This window comes from Arachis hypogaea, chromosome 1 (assembly GCF_003086295.3).
Source record: "Arachis hypogaea cultivar Tifrunner chromosome 1, arahy.Tifrunner.gnm2.J5K5, whole genome shotgun sequence".
NCBI lineage: Eukaryota > Viridiplantae > Streptophyta > Magnoliopsida > Fabales > Fabaceae > Arachis > Arachis hypogaea.
Genome location: NC_092036.1, coordinates 104,993,833 through 105,007,827, shown reverse-complemented (window position 1 = coordinate 105,007,827; position 13,995 = coordinate 104,993,833). Strand labels below are relative to the sequence as shown.

Genomic DNA, 13,995 nt, shown 5'->3' with positions numbered 1-13,995 from the left:
TCTTCATCTCTGCCACACTCAGCTTATGTTCGTGCTCTCCTTTAGCCGCCCAACACTCCGTACCATACAGCATAGCCGGTCTTATAGCGGTGCGATAGAATTTACCTTTAAGTTTTAAAGGCACTTTTTTGTCGCATATAAAACCAGATGCACTCCGCCATTTTGACCAACCTGCTTGGATCCTATGATTTACATCATGTTCAATCTCTCCATTATCCTGTATGATGCACCCAAGATACTTAAAACTTTTAACTTTTCGTAAGGTGTTCTCTCCAATTTTCACCTCTATATTGGAGTTTTCCCTTCTCAGACTGAACTTACATTCCATATATTCCGTCTTGCTACGGCTTATGCACAGACCATACACTTCTAGAGCTTCTCTCCATAACTCCAACTTCTTATTTAGGTCTTCCCTTGACTCTCCCATAAGGACGATATCATCGGCAAAAAGCATGCACCATGGCACAGGCTCTTGGATGTGCTCTGTGAGTACTTCCAAGACTAATGTGAAAAGGTATGGACTTAAGGATGATCCCTGGTGTAATCCTATACCAATAAGAAATTCCTCTGTCACACCACCTTGAGTCTTCACACTAGTTGTGGCCCCATCATACATGTCTTTAATTGCCCGAATATATGCGATCCTTACTCTCCTCTTTTCTAAAACCTTCCATAAGACCTCCCTTGGTACCCTATCATACGCTTTTTCCAAATCAATAAACACCATGTGTAGATCCCTTTTATTACTACGATACCTCTCCATCATCCTTCTTAATAGGTATATCGCTTCAGTGGTAGATCTGCCTGGCATAAATCCAAATTGGTTCTCTGTTACTTGTGTCTCTTTTCTCAACCTCCGTTCTATCACCCTTTCCCATAACTTCATAGTATGACTCATAAGCTTAATCCCTCTATAATTTCCGCAACTTTGTATATCCCCCTTATTCTTGTAGATAGGTACCAAGGTGCTCTTTCTCCACTCATCAGGCATTTTCTTTGACCTTAAAATCTCATTAAAAAGCTTGGTTAACCAGTTGATGCCTTTTCCTCCAAGACCCTTCCAAACCTCAATCGGGATATTATCAGGTCCTACTGCCCTGCCATTTTTCATCTGCTTTAGAGCCTCTTTTACCTCGAAGTCTCGAATCCTTCGATAGTAGTCAAAGTTTTGATCTTCTTCCCTTGTGCATAATCGACCAAGGCTCGGAAGAGTCTTCTGTCCCTCATTAAATAACTCGTAGAAGTAGCTCTTCCACCTTTCATTAATCTTCTCCTCTTGAGCCAACACCTCTCCATCCTTATCCTTTATGCACTTAACCTGATCCAAATCTCTCGTTCTTCTTTCCCGGCTCTTTGCAATTCTATATATACCTTTTTCTCCTTCTTTCGTGTCCAAAGATTGGTAGAGACCCTCATATGCTCTTGTTCTTGCTTCACTTACAGCCACTTTTGCCTCTTTCTTAGCCGCCTTATATTTTTCCCAGTTATCTGCATTGCGGCATAAAGACCACTCTCAGTTGCAATCTGTCTGAATCTCTCTTCTAAACGCAGTCTAAATTTGCCGTTGAATGTTGAGCCGGCTTTGAGCTTCTTTATGGATGAATCTGGGTCATTAGAAATTATGAATGTCTCTAAAATGTTAAATATATAAGGAAATGTGGGTCCTCATACATGAACAAAATTACTTTACAACAATCATGAATCATTCCTATCAGATACTTTTATCATTAATAATTACTGAGTAAACATTTCGGAATCAAAGACAACATACATACAGTATGATACTAGAGATACATACATATACATATATACACGCTAAGACCCTTGTAAATAACATGTCTACAATTCACAGTTACAACACATAACAACATATACATTTGGAGTTTTGAAGTAGCAATTAGAGCATTTTCCTCTTCCTCAAATTTGTCTGAAAGAGTAAATGTTGGAAGCTAATCAGCAAAAAGAATAATTTCCAGCATCATTGCTGCTATTAATAGCAAAAGACTAATATGTATGCACTATGCACCATGCACCAAGTTCTAATCTAAGTTCACCAGCTTTTTACACCATGTACACTAGCAGGTTTGATTATTCCACAGAAAATTAGTGAAGTATGCTAATCACACCCAAGCATGGATCTTAATCCAATGCATCACATATTTGTCTGCTGCAATAATATCAGCTAGCTTCCCTACTTGTTCAAAGGTCAGATATAGTAAGATTCATTCATTCACTGCTTGGCGGTTTTACCAAATACTCCTTCTCAACTAGATTGAAGGTCAGCTTTAACCGTTCTTGTAGATGTTTTGTGATGTTCTTCAAGATCCTTTTCTGATGTTTTGTACTTTTCAGCCATTCAATTCCAAACATTACCTGCACTTTACATGCTTTTGCATTGTGTGGTAAATCATCGATTTGATAGCGAAGGTGCAGCTGTGGATTATTTCGAAGGCACCAATAATCAATGCTGTAGGAATATAAGGAAACAAAAAAAAGTATAACAGCTAAATTTGGCATACTCACATTGAAATAATCTGCAAGAGGAACTCCATGGAAGTTCATAACCTCCTCCAATAGCCAAACATTTCCATTCAGAAGAGATCTTTGCTGTGTACTTGTCACTTCAACTTTATATTTCGAAATTCGCTTCTCGAATTTGTAATATACTGACCTTTCACTGATGCTATCTATCTCAGATACCCAAGGAGTATAAGAATATTCAACACAACCAGATTTTTCCATGAACATGCGATCCAACTCACCCCCCTTGAATAGCTCCATAAAGAAACTGGCCTGCATTAATTATGGAAAAAGAACTATAAGCAAATCACAGACATTAAATTGGTAAAATTTGCACAACAAAATGAGAGGGACAAAGAGATAGAGAGATTACAGGAACAGTGACGGTACAAGCATAAACCTCGGACAAGATAACATCTTCAAGGCCAATATATGAGCCATTCTCTTCACCATTATAGTTTTTTGTTTCAGAGTCTTCTTCAACTAACTGGACCTTCTGTTCAGGAGTCAAGGCTCTTGCCTTCCAGAGGGCCATTATAGTCCTATATATCAGCTCCAGAGTAGTTTCAGTAACACGATATGTTGTAATTAGTCAATTTGATTTTAGTAAAGAATTATATGCAGCAAAAACATGTAAGAGATCACACTTGACAACATTAATTGAGAGAAAAAACTAAAAGGATCCATTTCTGATAATGAGAGGTTGGAAGACAAGGCTTAGTTGTTGTTTAACTAAAGGTCAACAATAGAAGCTAATTATTAGATATGCATAATCCAGAGGAGTTGCAATCATAAATTGCCTTCAATGAAACCCCCAAGATATAATACACCCTCAAAACAACCTCAATGATCATATTGAAGACATAGCAGAAAAGTATACAGTGCTTTTATGTAGGTAGAAGTTAGTAAAATGACATAACATGTCTACCATCTACCTGTTTGCAACATTGAAAGACACAAAGGATTGGAAATGAAACTTCAGTCTGCCTTGTTCATCTTGCATTTTTGCACCATGCCTAGCATCCAAACCTTTGCCCGGTCGAAGAGTTATGGCAATTGAGGGACTCCCCATCGATGCGAACGTAGGAGGAATGACCTGGATGTCTTCAATGTCCTCCCAAAGAAAAAAGAATTTCGTCTTGTTTCCAAACAAATTTGCATTAAATCCAATTATTCTTGCCGAAAGAAATAGACGGCCCTGTAGGGAAACCACATCCCTTGATTAAATGTTACTAATAGAAGCATGTATCACATGACAGGCCAACCCTACCTGAAGGGGCATTTTTCTTTTTAGGTGACAAGTGAAGTCATTAATAAGAAATTCCTCAGGTGGAAGCTTGAAGAGCTTCTGAAATGCTGAATTTGTTTGAGGAGACCGCATAGTAATCTAACAATTTTTCAAATAGGGAAAGAAAATAAGCCAGCAAAGGAAGACAAAGCATAAGAACAACACAAGCTAAAAGCGATCAGATACCTAGCAACATAGGAAGATGTATACCTTTTTGCCCACCTCTTTCTCCATTTTACTTATATAGTGTTTTACAACATTTCCACCTCTAGTGTTGTCCAAGTAAATTCTTAAGTGCAGCTTAGATTGGCATGCCAGAGCCAGCTTTCCATCAAGAGGAACCCATATGTCTGCAAGATCTGAGATGTTTGTTTTCAGGAAATTGATTTCAGCATGTCCAAGACATATGGCTTCATCAAATGGTCCATCAAAATCATAAACGTCCACCTCCAAAACGGAAGGAGGATCATCCATAGCATCGAATTCAAAGATTTCTGCATAAATAGACAATGCTATTGACAGAATTCTTTATTATACATCAATTCAGATCACATGCAAAACTAGACCGTGTACCGGAGGTCCAAATTTCAGTTATAAGAAGCACAGCCAAATGATAAGTAACAATATTCACCATTCCATAAAGGATCACATTTCTTGAACTTGATTGAGCTGGTTCTTGTTTTGTTGTTGCAAGTAAACACCACATATGGATCACATTTCCGACTAGAATTAACAGTAGCTAAATTGCTTCCTTCAATTAAGGCCACAGTTAGCAACCATCCATCTCCCGATGCTTTAATTCCATGATCACTACCTTAATATTTGGGGATTAAGGAAAAAGAAAAAAGTATATAAGCAATGATATATAGACACCAAAGTAAGAAAATGAGCTCCATGCAAGTAAGACAAGAGGCAAATGAGCTCATGTTCACCCCATTAGAGAAGAACAACAGGTCAAGAGATAGCAGAAAGCTGAAATTGATGATTCCAAACTAGTATTAACTGAATTAAATTTCTGTTCTAGACAACTATAGCATTCATCAAGCTCATATTACTTTATCCACACCAATATTCACTCAATACCCTGGTCCTTAAACCTATGGATACAAATAAATCCTGTGATAGAATTTCTTTTGTGAAGGCAATTATTCCATGAAAAGTTAGGCTTCCATTAGTCTGTTGGGCTGACAAGGACAGGACACTGAGACATGGACACAGAGACACAAAATCGTATTTAACAAGTGAGACATAGACAGAGACATTGTGTCTTGAGACACTGACAGAAACACAACTTATTTTTTTATTTCTCCTTTTATTATTACTATCAAATTTTTATAATTATATTTTTTATCATTCTATTTTTTATTCTAAATTTTGTGTGAAGGAAAAATGAAGCTAAATCGGACTTTTTTATTGTTTGTTCTATTTTATATTCAGTTCATTACCAAATAAAATAGAAAAACACTAACTTTCGTGTCTTTGTCCTTTGTGTCCTGTTCTCAATATCTTGTCTTATCCGGATTTCAAAAACAAACGCAGCCTTTTAGATGGTAGGATTAACACAATAATTTATTTGGGCATGTAAGCCACATCAGGCTTTATTTGTAAAGGTCGTGCGACGTTTTTCTGGATTCAAGACAAGTTGTTTTTTGCAAGGCAAGGAGGGAGTTTTGGAATGAGCAACTTTCTATTTTTCAAGCATAATTGTTTAGATACTTTGGTAGCTCTTTCTCAGTGAGAAGATTAGAGATCATATAACAAACAAATGCAAGTATGAGATTACCCATTTGTGTTCTGGCCTGCATGAAGCGTGAGATCAAACCCAGCACTCGTTCAGCTTGAAGGGCTAAAGCAGCAGAAACAACAAATTCGCCAATTGAATCTGGCAAGTCAAGCCCAAAAAACTCAAGCCCTTGAATTGTACTAGATTCAGCCAGAATTATATGGACAATGATGTACAACCCCATTAAGAGTGTTGAGACAACTGTGAAGTTAGCAAAATACTGCACTGCCAGCTTCCAATCTGACTGCGGCTCCGGCTGTATCGATGCCAAATCTTGTTCCTTAGCAGAACCAAGGTCCTTTGAATCGACAGGATTAACAATCTGAGATAACATGGCAGCATAATTACCAAAGCTTTCCTTCATACCTTGACGAGCACCGTTTTCTATCATTCCTTTCATCATGGTGCTCTGTACAAAATTCAATCGCCATGATATCTCCAACCGGGAACACGGTTCTCCTGATTGCAACTCTGGCCCTGGTGTGATCACATAGAGTATTTCAACCTTAAAGGTGCTCCCATACATAACATCTGGGGTGCTGACACAGGCGAAAACAGCAAACCTCTTCCCATCAGCTTTTAAATATGTTTGATCCTCATAGCCTTTGACAGCCTTAAGTAACTTAGTGGCAGCTTTGAGGTAAGAAAGTGATCTTTTTAATCTCTCCCCACCATCCTCTAACTTCCAAGGTCCTATTTGCAGTTCTGTAGTGCCCTGTGAATCTGCAAATGACTTTGCAAAACTGGAATCAGGTGCAAATAGTAATGCATTCAAGTCTTCTGGTGCAATGTTATACAATTGATCTATAAGCACTCCTCCTGATAAATTGCTAGGAACTTCACTTCCTTGATCTGCCGATTGAATTTTCTTCATACATTCTTCAAAAGTTTCATTAGAGGTCGTCTGATCCTCAGTCTTGATTTCACCTTCTTCAGCTTTGCTAGTTTCAGATAGGTCCAAGTCAATGCTTTTATTCAAAGAAGATTGTACAGGCAGCTCGGAAACTTTACTACTGAAAATTTGGGCAAGTCGGCCTGCAAATGTTTTTTGTGGAGCAAGTTTCTCATCCTTAGACACTGTACTTTCTTCCCTAACTGGCGAAGATGAGTTTGAACGTCGAAAAGAAGATGAAAACGATTCAGTTGTTGCATCAGAAAGTTTCCTTCGTAGTGCTATTTGATCGCCGTTACCATCAGATGGATTATTTTGGCAAAAGTATATGCTCACAAGAATGTCACCTGTCAGGAAAATGTTCAAAAGCAACAATGCATCACTCATACATAGTAAGCACATTATTTTCCAATTGGACAAGATCATACGAATGCCAAATGACCCTTTTGAGATGTAAAATCAAAAGTTTAGATAAGGTTGAGGAGAGTTCATTTAGTACAGCAAGTACAACATACCACATTCCTTCTTTTTGGATTTCATGTTTTTGGGTTTGAGAGAGTGCCAAACATGGCCAAGAGATTTAGATGGTTCTTCAAAAACAGATGAAACTGGCACCTTAATCTTCCCAACCACGTCATCATTGAAGAACTTATCTTCATCCATGACAGAAATGACCAGCTTCTCTTTAAGGTCATCAACACAAAAATTGAACTCTTCATCCCACCTTGGTTCCAAAGACTTCTTGATCACCTTCGTCTTGAACTTCTGCTTCCCCAACTGTAACCGAACGTAAAGACCAGTTGCCCCATTAGGATCCGGAAGTTGCAAGTTTTTTGCCTCAGTTACCCGAACCACAAGCTTCATTATGTTATTTATATATATATATATTTAGGTAGTTCTTCTTCTTATTAATATTACATTACAATTATTTGTTATTATTATTAAAAACGGAATTCTGGGACAAAAATGCCAACTTTTTAATTATCAGAGGGCACCCCAGAAAGATCTTCCAAAAGGGTAATGTAATGCATGCGAAATGAGGAATTTATCATTAGACAAGGAGAGAAAACAAATGATGGCAAAAAAAGAAAAGACCAATTGGAAGCAGAAAATCAGAATCAAATTGATCAATGCAGCTTTAAAATGATCAAAACAAGAAAAATCTAACCAGAAATCAGACAGAAGCATGTTTAAAAAATAATCTCTGTCATAGAGCCTAAGAAAAAGTTCATTCAAAAATTGTTTCTTTTTTTGTCAGAAATTGATCACCGGTGGTTGGAAATAAGAATTGGACAAAACCGCATAAAATTTGGGTCATCAGCATCAAAAAATAAAAGATAATTATGAAAAAAAAGTAAGAGAATTGAAGAGTGGATAACACGATAAACAAACCCTAAAACGCCCCAAATCAATTGAACTGGGAAGAACCAAAAAACAAAAAAAGAACAAGAAAAAAGACTTAGTGGATAATTTAAATATCGAAATTGGAAAGAGAGGGAGATTCGGACTTCGGCATTAACTTTGTCTCCTTTTTTTTTTCTTTTTTGTTGTAGTGGTGGAGGAGGCCATCGCGCGAATGGTGTTGGAATATCGACATTGCAATCATCAATTTCATATGGTATGCTCATATTCCAAAATTTACTTTTCCAACGTAGCCATTGCAAGGTACTTAATTAAGAAATCTTATGCCACATAAGTTAAAGGTGGATACTGGATACCTCTACTCTACACAATAATCCAAAGATTCTTATATTAGATTGGTCTCAACTCTCAAGGTTATGAAATTGATGCCGAGTGTAAAAGAGACATTTTTTATTTTTGAACTGAATTTATACCTTTAAAGAGATTTTCTTTCAAATTTCAATTTCAAAGTAACTCATAGTAAATCACTATTAAATAAGTGTAACTCTTAGAACTTATTTTATGAGTTACGTTAGACATATAACTCTTTTTGACTTAAAATTTTATAAGTTGGGTCAAATCTAACAAAAATTACATTCATTCATTGGAGCATGATAACACGCGCGTCACTCAACCATTTTCAAAGGGCGCTCTCACTCACCATTATGGAAGACACTTCTTCTTCTTCACGTTCCTCCTTCTCTTCCTCCTCTTCCTTCTTCTTCTTCTTTTTCTTTGCATTTCTACTCCTTTTTCTTCGCGTCTTTTATCTTCATCGTTGTTTTTTTTATTACTATTGTTATTGCTGCATTTTTTTCCGCCTCCTCTTTCTATTGAACATTATGTATTTTTTTTCTTCTTTGTTTGATTTTTTCTCCCAAGACAAATTATAAAAAACGAAATAAGAAGATGAGGAAGAAGAAATAATAGAAGATGAACAATTTTGAATTATGCAGAACTTATCAGAATAAAAATACACCCAAAAATTCTTAAAATACACTCAAATATCTTGGTCTTACACCCAAATTTGTTGCAAATACATAAAAATATTTTTTCTAATGCTGCATTTTTTTCTTCTTTTTTTTCTTATTTCTTTCTTTCTTTTAGTTAAATGAATGTAAGTTCATCCTCTTTCAAGTAATTTTGCAGCATATGTGTTTCTTCTTCTTCTTTGTTTGATTTTTTTGTTTTTATTCTTGTTAAAAGAGTAAAATAAGAAAAAATTTGAGAAGGTAAAATAAAAAAAAAAGATGAATAAAAAAAAAAGAAAAAGATGGTGATGATGATAAAAAAAAAAGAAATAGTAGAAGATGAGAATGGGGAAGAGAAAGAGTTTTGAATTATGCAGAATTTATCAGAATAAAAATACACCCAAAAATTCTTAAAATACACCCAAATATATTCGTATTACACCCAAATATCTTCGTGTTACACCCAAATTTGCTGCAAATACAGAAAAATATTTTCTCTAATGCGAATTTTTTTCTTCTTTTTTTCTTTATTTCTTTCTTTCTTTTAGTTAAATGAATGTAAGTTCATCATCTTTCAAGTAATTTTGCAGCATTACGTGTTTCTTCTTCTTCTTTGTTTGATTTTTTTGTTTTTATTCTTGTTAAGAGAGTAAAACAAGAAAAAACTTGAGAAGGTAAAATAAAAAAAAAAGATGAAGAAGAAAAAAAGAAGAAGAATATGGTGACGATGATATAAAAAAAAAGAAGAAACAGTAGAAGATGAGAAGGATGAAGAGAAAGAGTTTTGAATTATACAGAACTTATCAGAATAAAAATACACCTAAATATCTTCGCATTACACCCAAATATCTTCGTACTACACCCAAATTTGCTGCAGAAAAATATTTTCTCTAATTTTTCCTTTAAATTGAACCACACCTTAGTCTTGGATTCAAAACAATAATCAATTTCGTTCTGGTTCAATTGACAATCTGAACCTGAATTATTTATTATCTTCAACAAAGAGATAACTGATGATGGAGGAGAAAGAGAAAACGAAAAGAAGAGAAGAAATTTCAATGAAAAAAGAAGGAGGAAGAGGAGGCGAAGGAAGAGGTGGTGTTGATGACGACGATGACGAGAGAGAAAATTTACGAAAAAGAAGAAGAAGAGGCACTGGGAAAAAGCACGAAGAAAAACGTGAAAAACCCGTGAATATAAATGACTTGTATGACTTGTATGGGAAAATGCTTGTATGTGGAGAATAACTTTTATTTTATTAGACTTAAATAAGTTTTTTAGTTTTAGTTCTTTTAAAAAATGTTCTTATTTTAATTTTAACACATGTTAGGGTCACAAATTGAAAATTTTTTATTGAAAATACAAAAAAAAGTTGGTGTATTTTTAATGTATTTATTTTATATTTATTAAATAAAAAATTAATTTATTCTCCTAAGATTAATATTATAGGTTAAATGATAATAAGATAAATTAAAAGATTAATGTGAAAAGATATTTCACAGTTAATTTAACCTATTACGTTTGAAGATATTTCCTTTTTCCATTATAACAGAAAGCGTTTAAGATTATGCTCCTTCAGAACACACTACAAGATGCAGGAGCTAAGGAGCAGGATGAAAGAAATCAGAAATTTTTTGGGACCAATGTTAGAAAGAGAAAAGAGATAGCCGAAAAAGGGGTACCTGAGCGATAAAGCAGATAGTGTAATTTTCTTAAATTTATTGTTTATTGCTATGAATAATGAAAACATAAGTATTTTAGCATATAATGTAAGAGTGACATCTAGTAAATTAGCCTGCGTACACTTTAAGGATATTGTGAAGAATCATCATCCTACCTTCTTTATTGTTATTGAAACTCATAGTTTTTGATAAGATGAAGTCTTTTGGGGAGAGACTCGGGTATAGTAGTATTGGCATTGCTGAGGTTAAGGGCCAGAGTGGGGGATATCTGGGTTCTGGTAGAGGAATTTTGGAAAAAAAAAGTAGAATTCTTGATATCACTAAGCATTGTGTCTCCTTCGAAGTGGTACAGGAGTCTAATGCGTGGGTGTACAACGTTATTTATACCCATCCTCAGGTACAATATAGTAGAACCTTTTGGGAATATTTTGAAAAGTTCTCTACTATTATTTTCTACTTTTGGATTGCTCTTGGAGACTTCAACAAAGTTCTCGTCTCAATGGATACGAAAAGGCTCAACGCTAAGAGATTTCTTGCTTTTACAACTGCCATTGATAGTTGCGGATTTATGGATATGGGTACGAAGGGGAGGAAGTTTATATGGCATAGGAGAGTTAAGGGAGGTTTGGATGTAGCGAAAAAAATGGATAGGGCCTTCCTTAATGAAGATTGGCGTCTGCTTTATCTTGAGACTTTTTGCGAGATTCTAGGAAGATATCATTTTGATCATTCACCTATTTTGGTCATGTGTAATTCTACTAATATGAATAAAAGGAAGAAAAATCGTCCTTTCAGATTCCAAGCAGCGTGGACCACCCATCCCATCTTCCGTGAAGTGGTTCACAAGGCTTGGGAGGTATCCAAAAGCTTGACTGTAGTGAAAAGACATGCTCAAAAATTTAATTCAGAATATTTTGGCAATATCTTTGTTACAAAAAGGGAGTTTGAGTAGAATCTTAACAGAGTCTAAATTTTTTTGGAGTCTTGTGATAACCCTGGTTTAGGGGAAGAAGAAAAACGACTTCAACAAGAGCTAAATTCTGTACTTTTAAGAGAGGAGATTTACTGGTACCAAAAATCTAGAAAAAAATGGGTCAAGTTTGGAGACAGAAATAAAAGCTTCTTTCACCTCCAAACCATTGTAAAAAAAAAAAAGATCTACAGCCTTATGTTAGAAGATGGAACTTGGTCGAATGATGAGAATTCCCTAAAAGAGGAAGTTAATAATTTTTTTCAGAAATTTTTTTGTTCTAGAGAGGAAGTGGATTTTGGTGTTCTTGATGGGGTTTCCCTGCCGCAGCTTAGTCAAGAGGCCTGCAATCTTCTCTCTAAACCAGTTTCATTTGAGGAGGTGAGGAGGACTATTATGGAGATAAACTCTTTCAAAGCACCGGATCAGATGGCTTCCAAGCTATTTTCTTTAAGGAATATTGGGACGTAATTGGAAATGATGTTTGGAAGATTGTGTGTAAAACTTTTGTAGGTGAAATTTTAGAAGCTTCCTTTTTTAAGATTCTTATTGTTCTAATCTCGAAAGTGGATAGGCGGACGGTCATGAAAGAATTTAGGTCTATAAGCGTATGTAATGTTATATACAAAATTTTAATTAAGGTCCTTATTAATCGTTTCCGCCCTTTTCTTATGAAGGTAATTGGTTCCCTTTAAGGGTGATTTATCCCAGGGAGAGGAACGAGCGAGAATATCATTATTGTGCAAGAAATTTTTAATTTTATGCGCAATACCAAGTCCAAGAAAAGTACTATGGCTTTTAAAATTGATTTAGAGAAGGCATATGATAGAGTGGATTGGAGATTTTTCCAACATGCTCTTTCTAGTTTTGTCTTCCCTCTAAACATTACTAGCCTAATCATGAGGTGTGTTTGCCCTTCTTCTCTTTCAATCCTATGGAATGGTGAGAGGTTACAGAACTTTAATCCTCAGAGAGGACTGAGGCAAGGTAATTCTCTATCTCCGTATCTCTGCGTTGTGTGTATGGAACAATTGGTGTGCCTTATCTCTCATTATGTTTCTAATGGATCTTGGTTCCCTATTGCCATCTCCAAAGGGGGACCTAGAATTTTACATCTTATGTTTGCTAACAACTTTCTCCTTTTCTGCAAAGCAACAAGGTCGCAGGTTGAAATTGTTGTGCAGGTTCTTGATCTTGATCTCTTTACAAAGGCTTCTGGATTGAAAATTAATCTGGCCAAGTCCAAGACTCAATGCTCTAAGAATATCACCCAAAGGAAGAAGGAGGTCTTGTCAAGGATTTCTTAGATTCACTTAACTCAGAACCTAGGAAGATATTTGAGGGGTGAACATTGGCTACGATAGAGCGGCGAAAAAAGATGGTGCAGGAGATTATTGACAAGGTCCAAGGGAGGTTAGCTAGCTGGAAAGGTTGGCTACTTAATAAGGCAGGAAGGTTATGTTGGTTAAGTCAGTGTTGACTTCCATTTCAGTGTATAATATGCAAGTAGCCTTCTTTCCCTCTTATACTTGTGAAAAAATTGATTCGATGATGAGACAATTCTTTTGGAAGGGTCAGATTGATGGGAGGGGATTATCCCTTGTGAATTGGACTAAGGTTGTCACTCCGAAAAAACACGGAGGCCTAGGGTTTGACAACTTTTTTACTGCAAAGAAAAACCATGGGTACAACTCCTAACTAAAAACTATCTATCTACTAGAAAAGGTTTTGTGGGAGTTGTTGAGGCTTCTTATGTTTGGAAAAGTGTGATAAAAGCGTTCAATAGCTTGAAAGAGGGGTTTTGCGCGGTGCTGTAGTACTTTGGTTCAATCCTTGTGGTTTGATCAATGGTCTCTTTTAAGTAAGCTTACGGACTTAATTCCTTACTAACTTCCAACTTTCTCTTGATGACGTTATTTGCAATGATTGATGGGATCTTAGCAAGCTCTATTCTTCTCTTCCTCATCATATCCATATGTCCCTAATTGAGTTGCATGTTTCTGGTAACAACCATTATGGCCTAGGGTGGATTTGGGTTGCTGCCTCAACAAAGGAGTATTCTTCTAGAAGTGAATATCTTTGGCTGACAAAAAGAAAATTTCAATGAATTGAAAGTGAAGACTGGAATTGGTTATGAAAGACTTTCATCCTAGAGAATACTTCTCAAAATACTTCTCTCTTAAATACTCTGATAGATATAATACTGACTTAGGCGTCAGAGATGGATAGTTAAAATTATAATAATTTTAGTTGTTAATCTTAATTTTATATATATATAATAGAGATGAATAGTTAAAATTATTGGAACATTAATATTATAGAAAACGAGAATTGTTGTGATAAGAATGGGACGTGGATGTCCATTCCCATGTGAAACTCACATTCTCAAGAGAGAATGTATTTAATAAGATTGAAAAAGTTACCTTTCTGTATGCACATAAATAGGACCCTAAGTCTCAGACAAATACACACATCAATAAAATCATCT

General features: G+C 35.6%; 1 protein-coding gene across 3 annotated transcripts; it reads right to left on the bottom strand.

Moving 5' to 3' along the window:
• Positions 1-1,685: 1,685 nt before the first annotated feature.
• LOC112706543 (C2 and GRAM domain-containing protein At1g03370) lies at positions 1,686-8,273 on the bottom strand. Of its 3 annotated transcripts, none has more exons than XM_025757912.2 (10): positions 7,992-8,273; positions 6,999-7,260; positions 5,592-6,830; positions 4,440-4,622; positions 4,019-4,302; positions 3,791-3,907; positions 3,456-3,718; positions 2,894-3,062; positions 2,524-2,793; positions 1,686-2,433 (listed from the first exon to the last, which is right to left on the bottom strand). In XM_025757912.2, exons 1-10 carry the CDS (start codon positions 8,109-8,111, stop codon positions 2,227-2,229), a joined length of 3,114 nt encoding a protein of 1,037 aa, XP_025613697.1. In that variant the 5' UTR covers positions 8,112-8,273; the 3' UTR covers positions 1,686-2,226. The 3 variants fall into 3 exon arrangements, with proteins under 3 accessions (XP_025613697.1, XP_072057969.1, XP_025613705.1); XM_072201868.1 differs by having other exon boundaries at positions 8,004-8,252; XM_025757920.3 differs by lacking the exon at positions 7,992-8,273 and having other exon boundaries at positions 6,999-7,939.
• Positions 8,274-13,995: the final 5,722 nt, after the last annotated feature.

Bases quoted from the DNA above. Each gene is read 5' to 3' on its own strand.
- LOC112706543 (XM_025757912.2), bottom strand. From the start codon at position 8,111: ATGAGCATACCATATGAAATTGATGATTGCAATGTCGATATTCCAACA. The intron at 6,831-6,998 runs GTATGTTGTACT...TTTTCCTGACAG, and splicing joins ATCCAAAAAGAAGGAATGTG to GTGACATTCTTGTGAGCATA. The intron at 3,719-3,790 runs GTAGGGTTGGCC...GTTTCCCTACAG, and splicing joins AAAGAAAAATGCCCCTTCAG to GGCCGTCTATTTCTTTCGGC.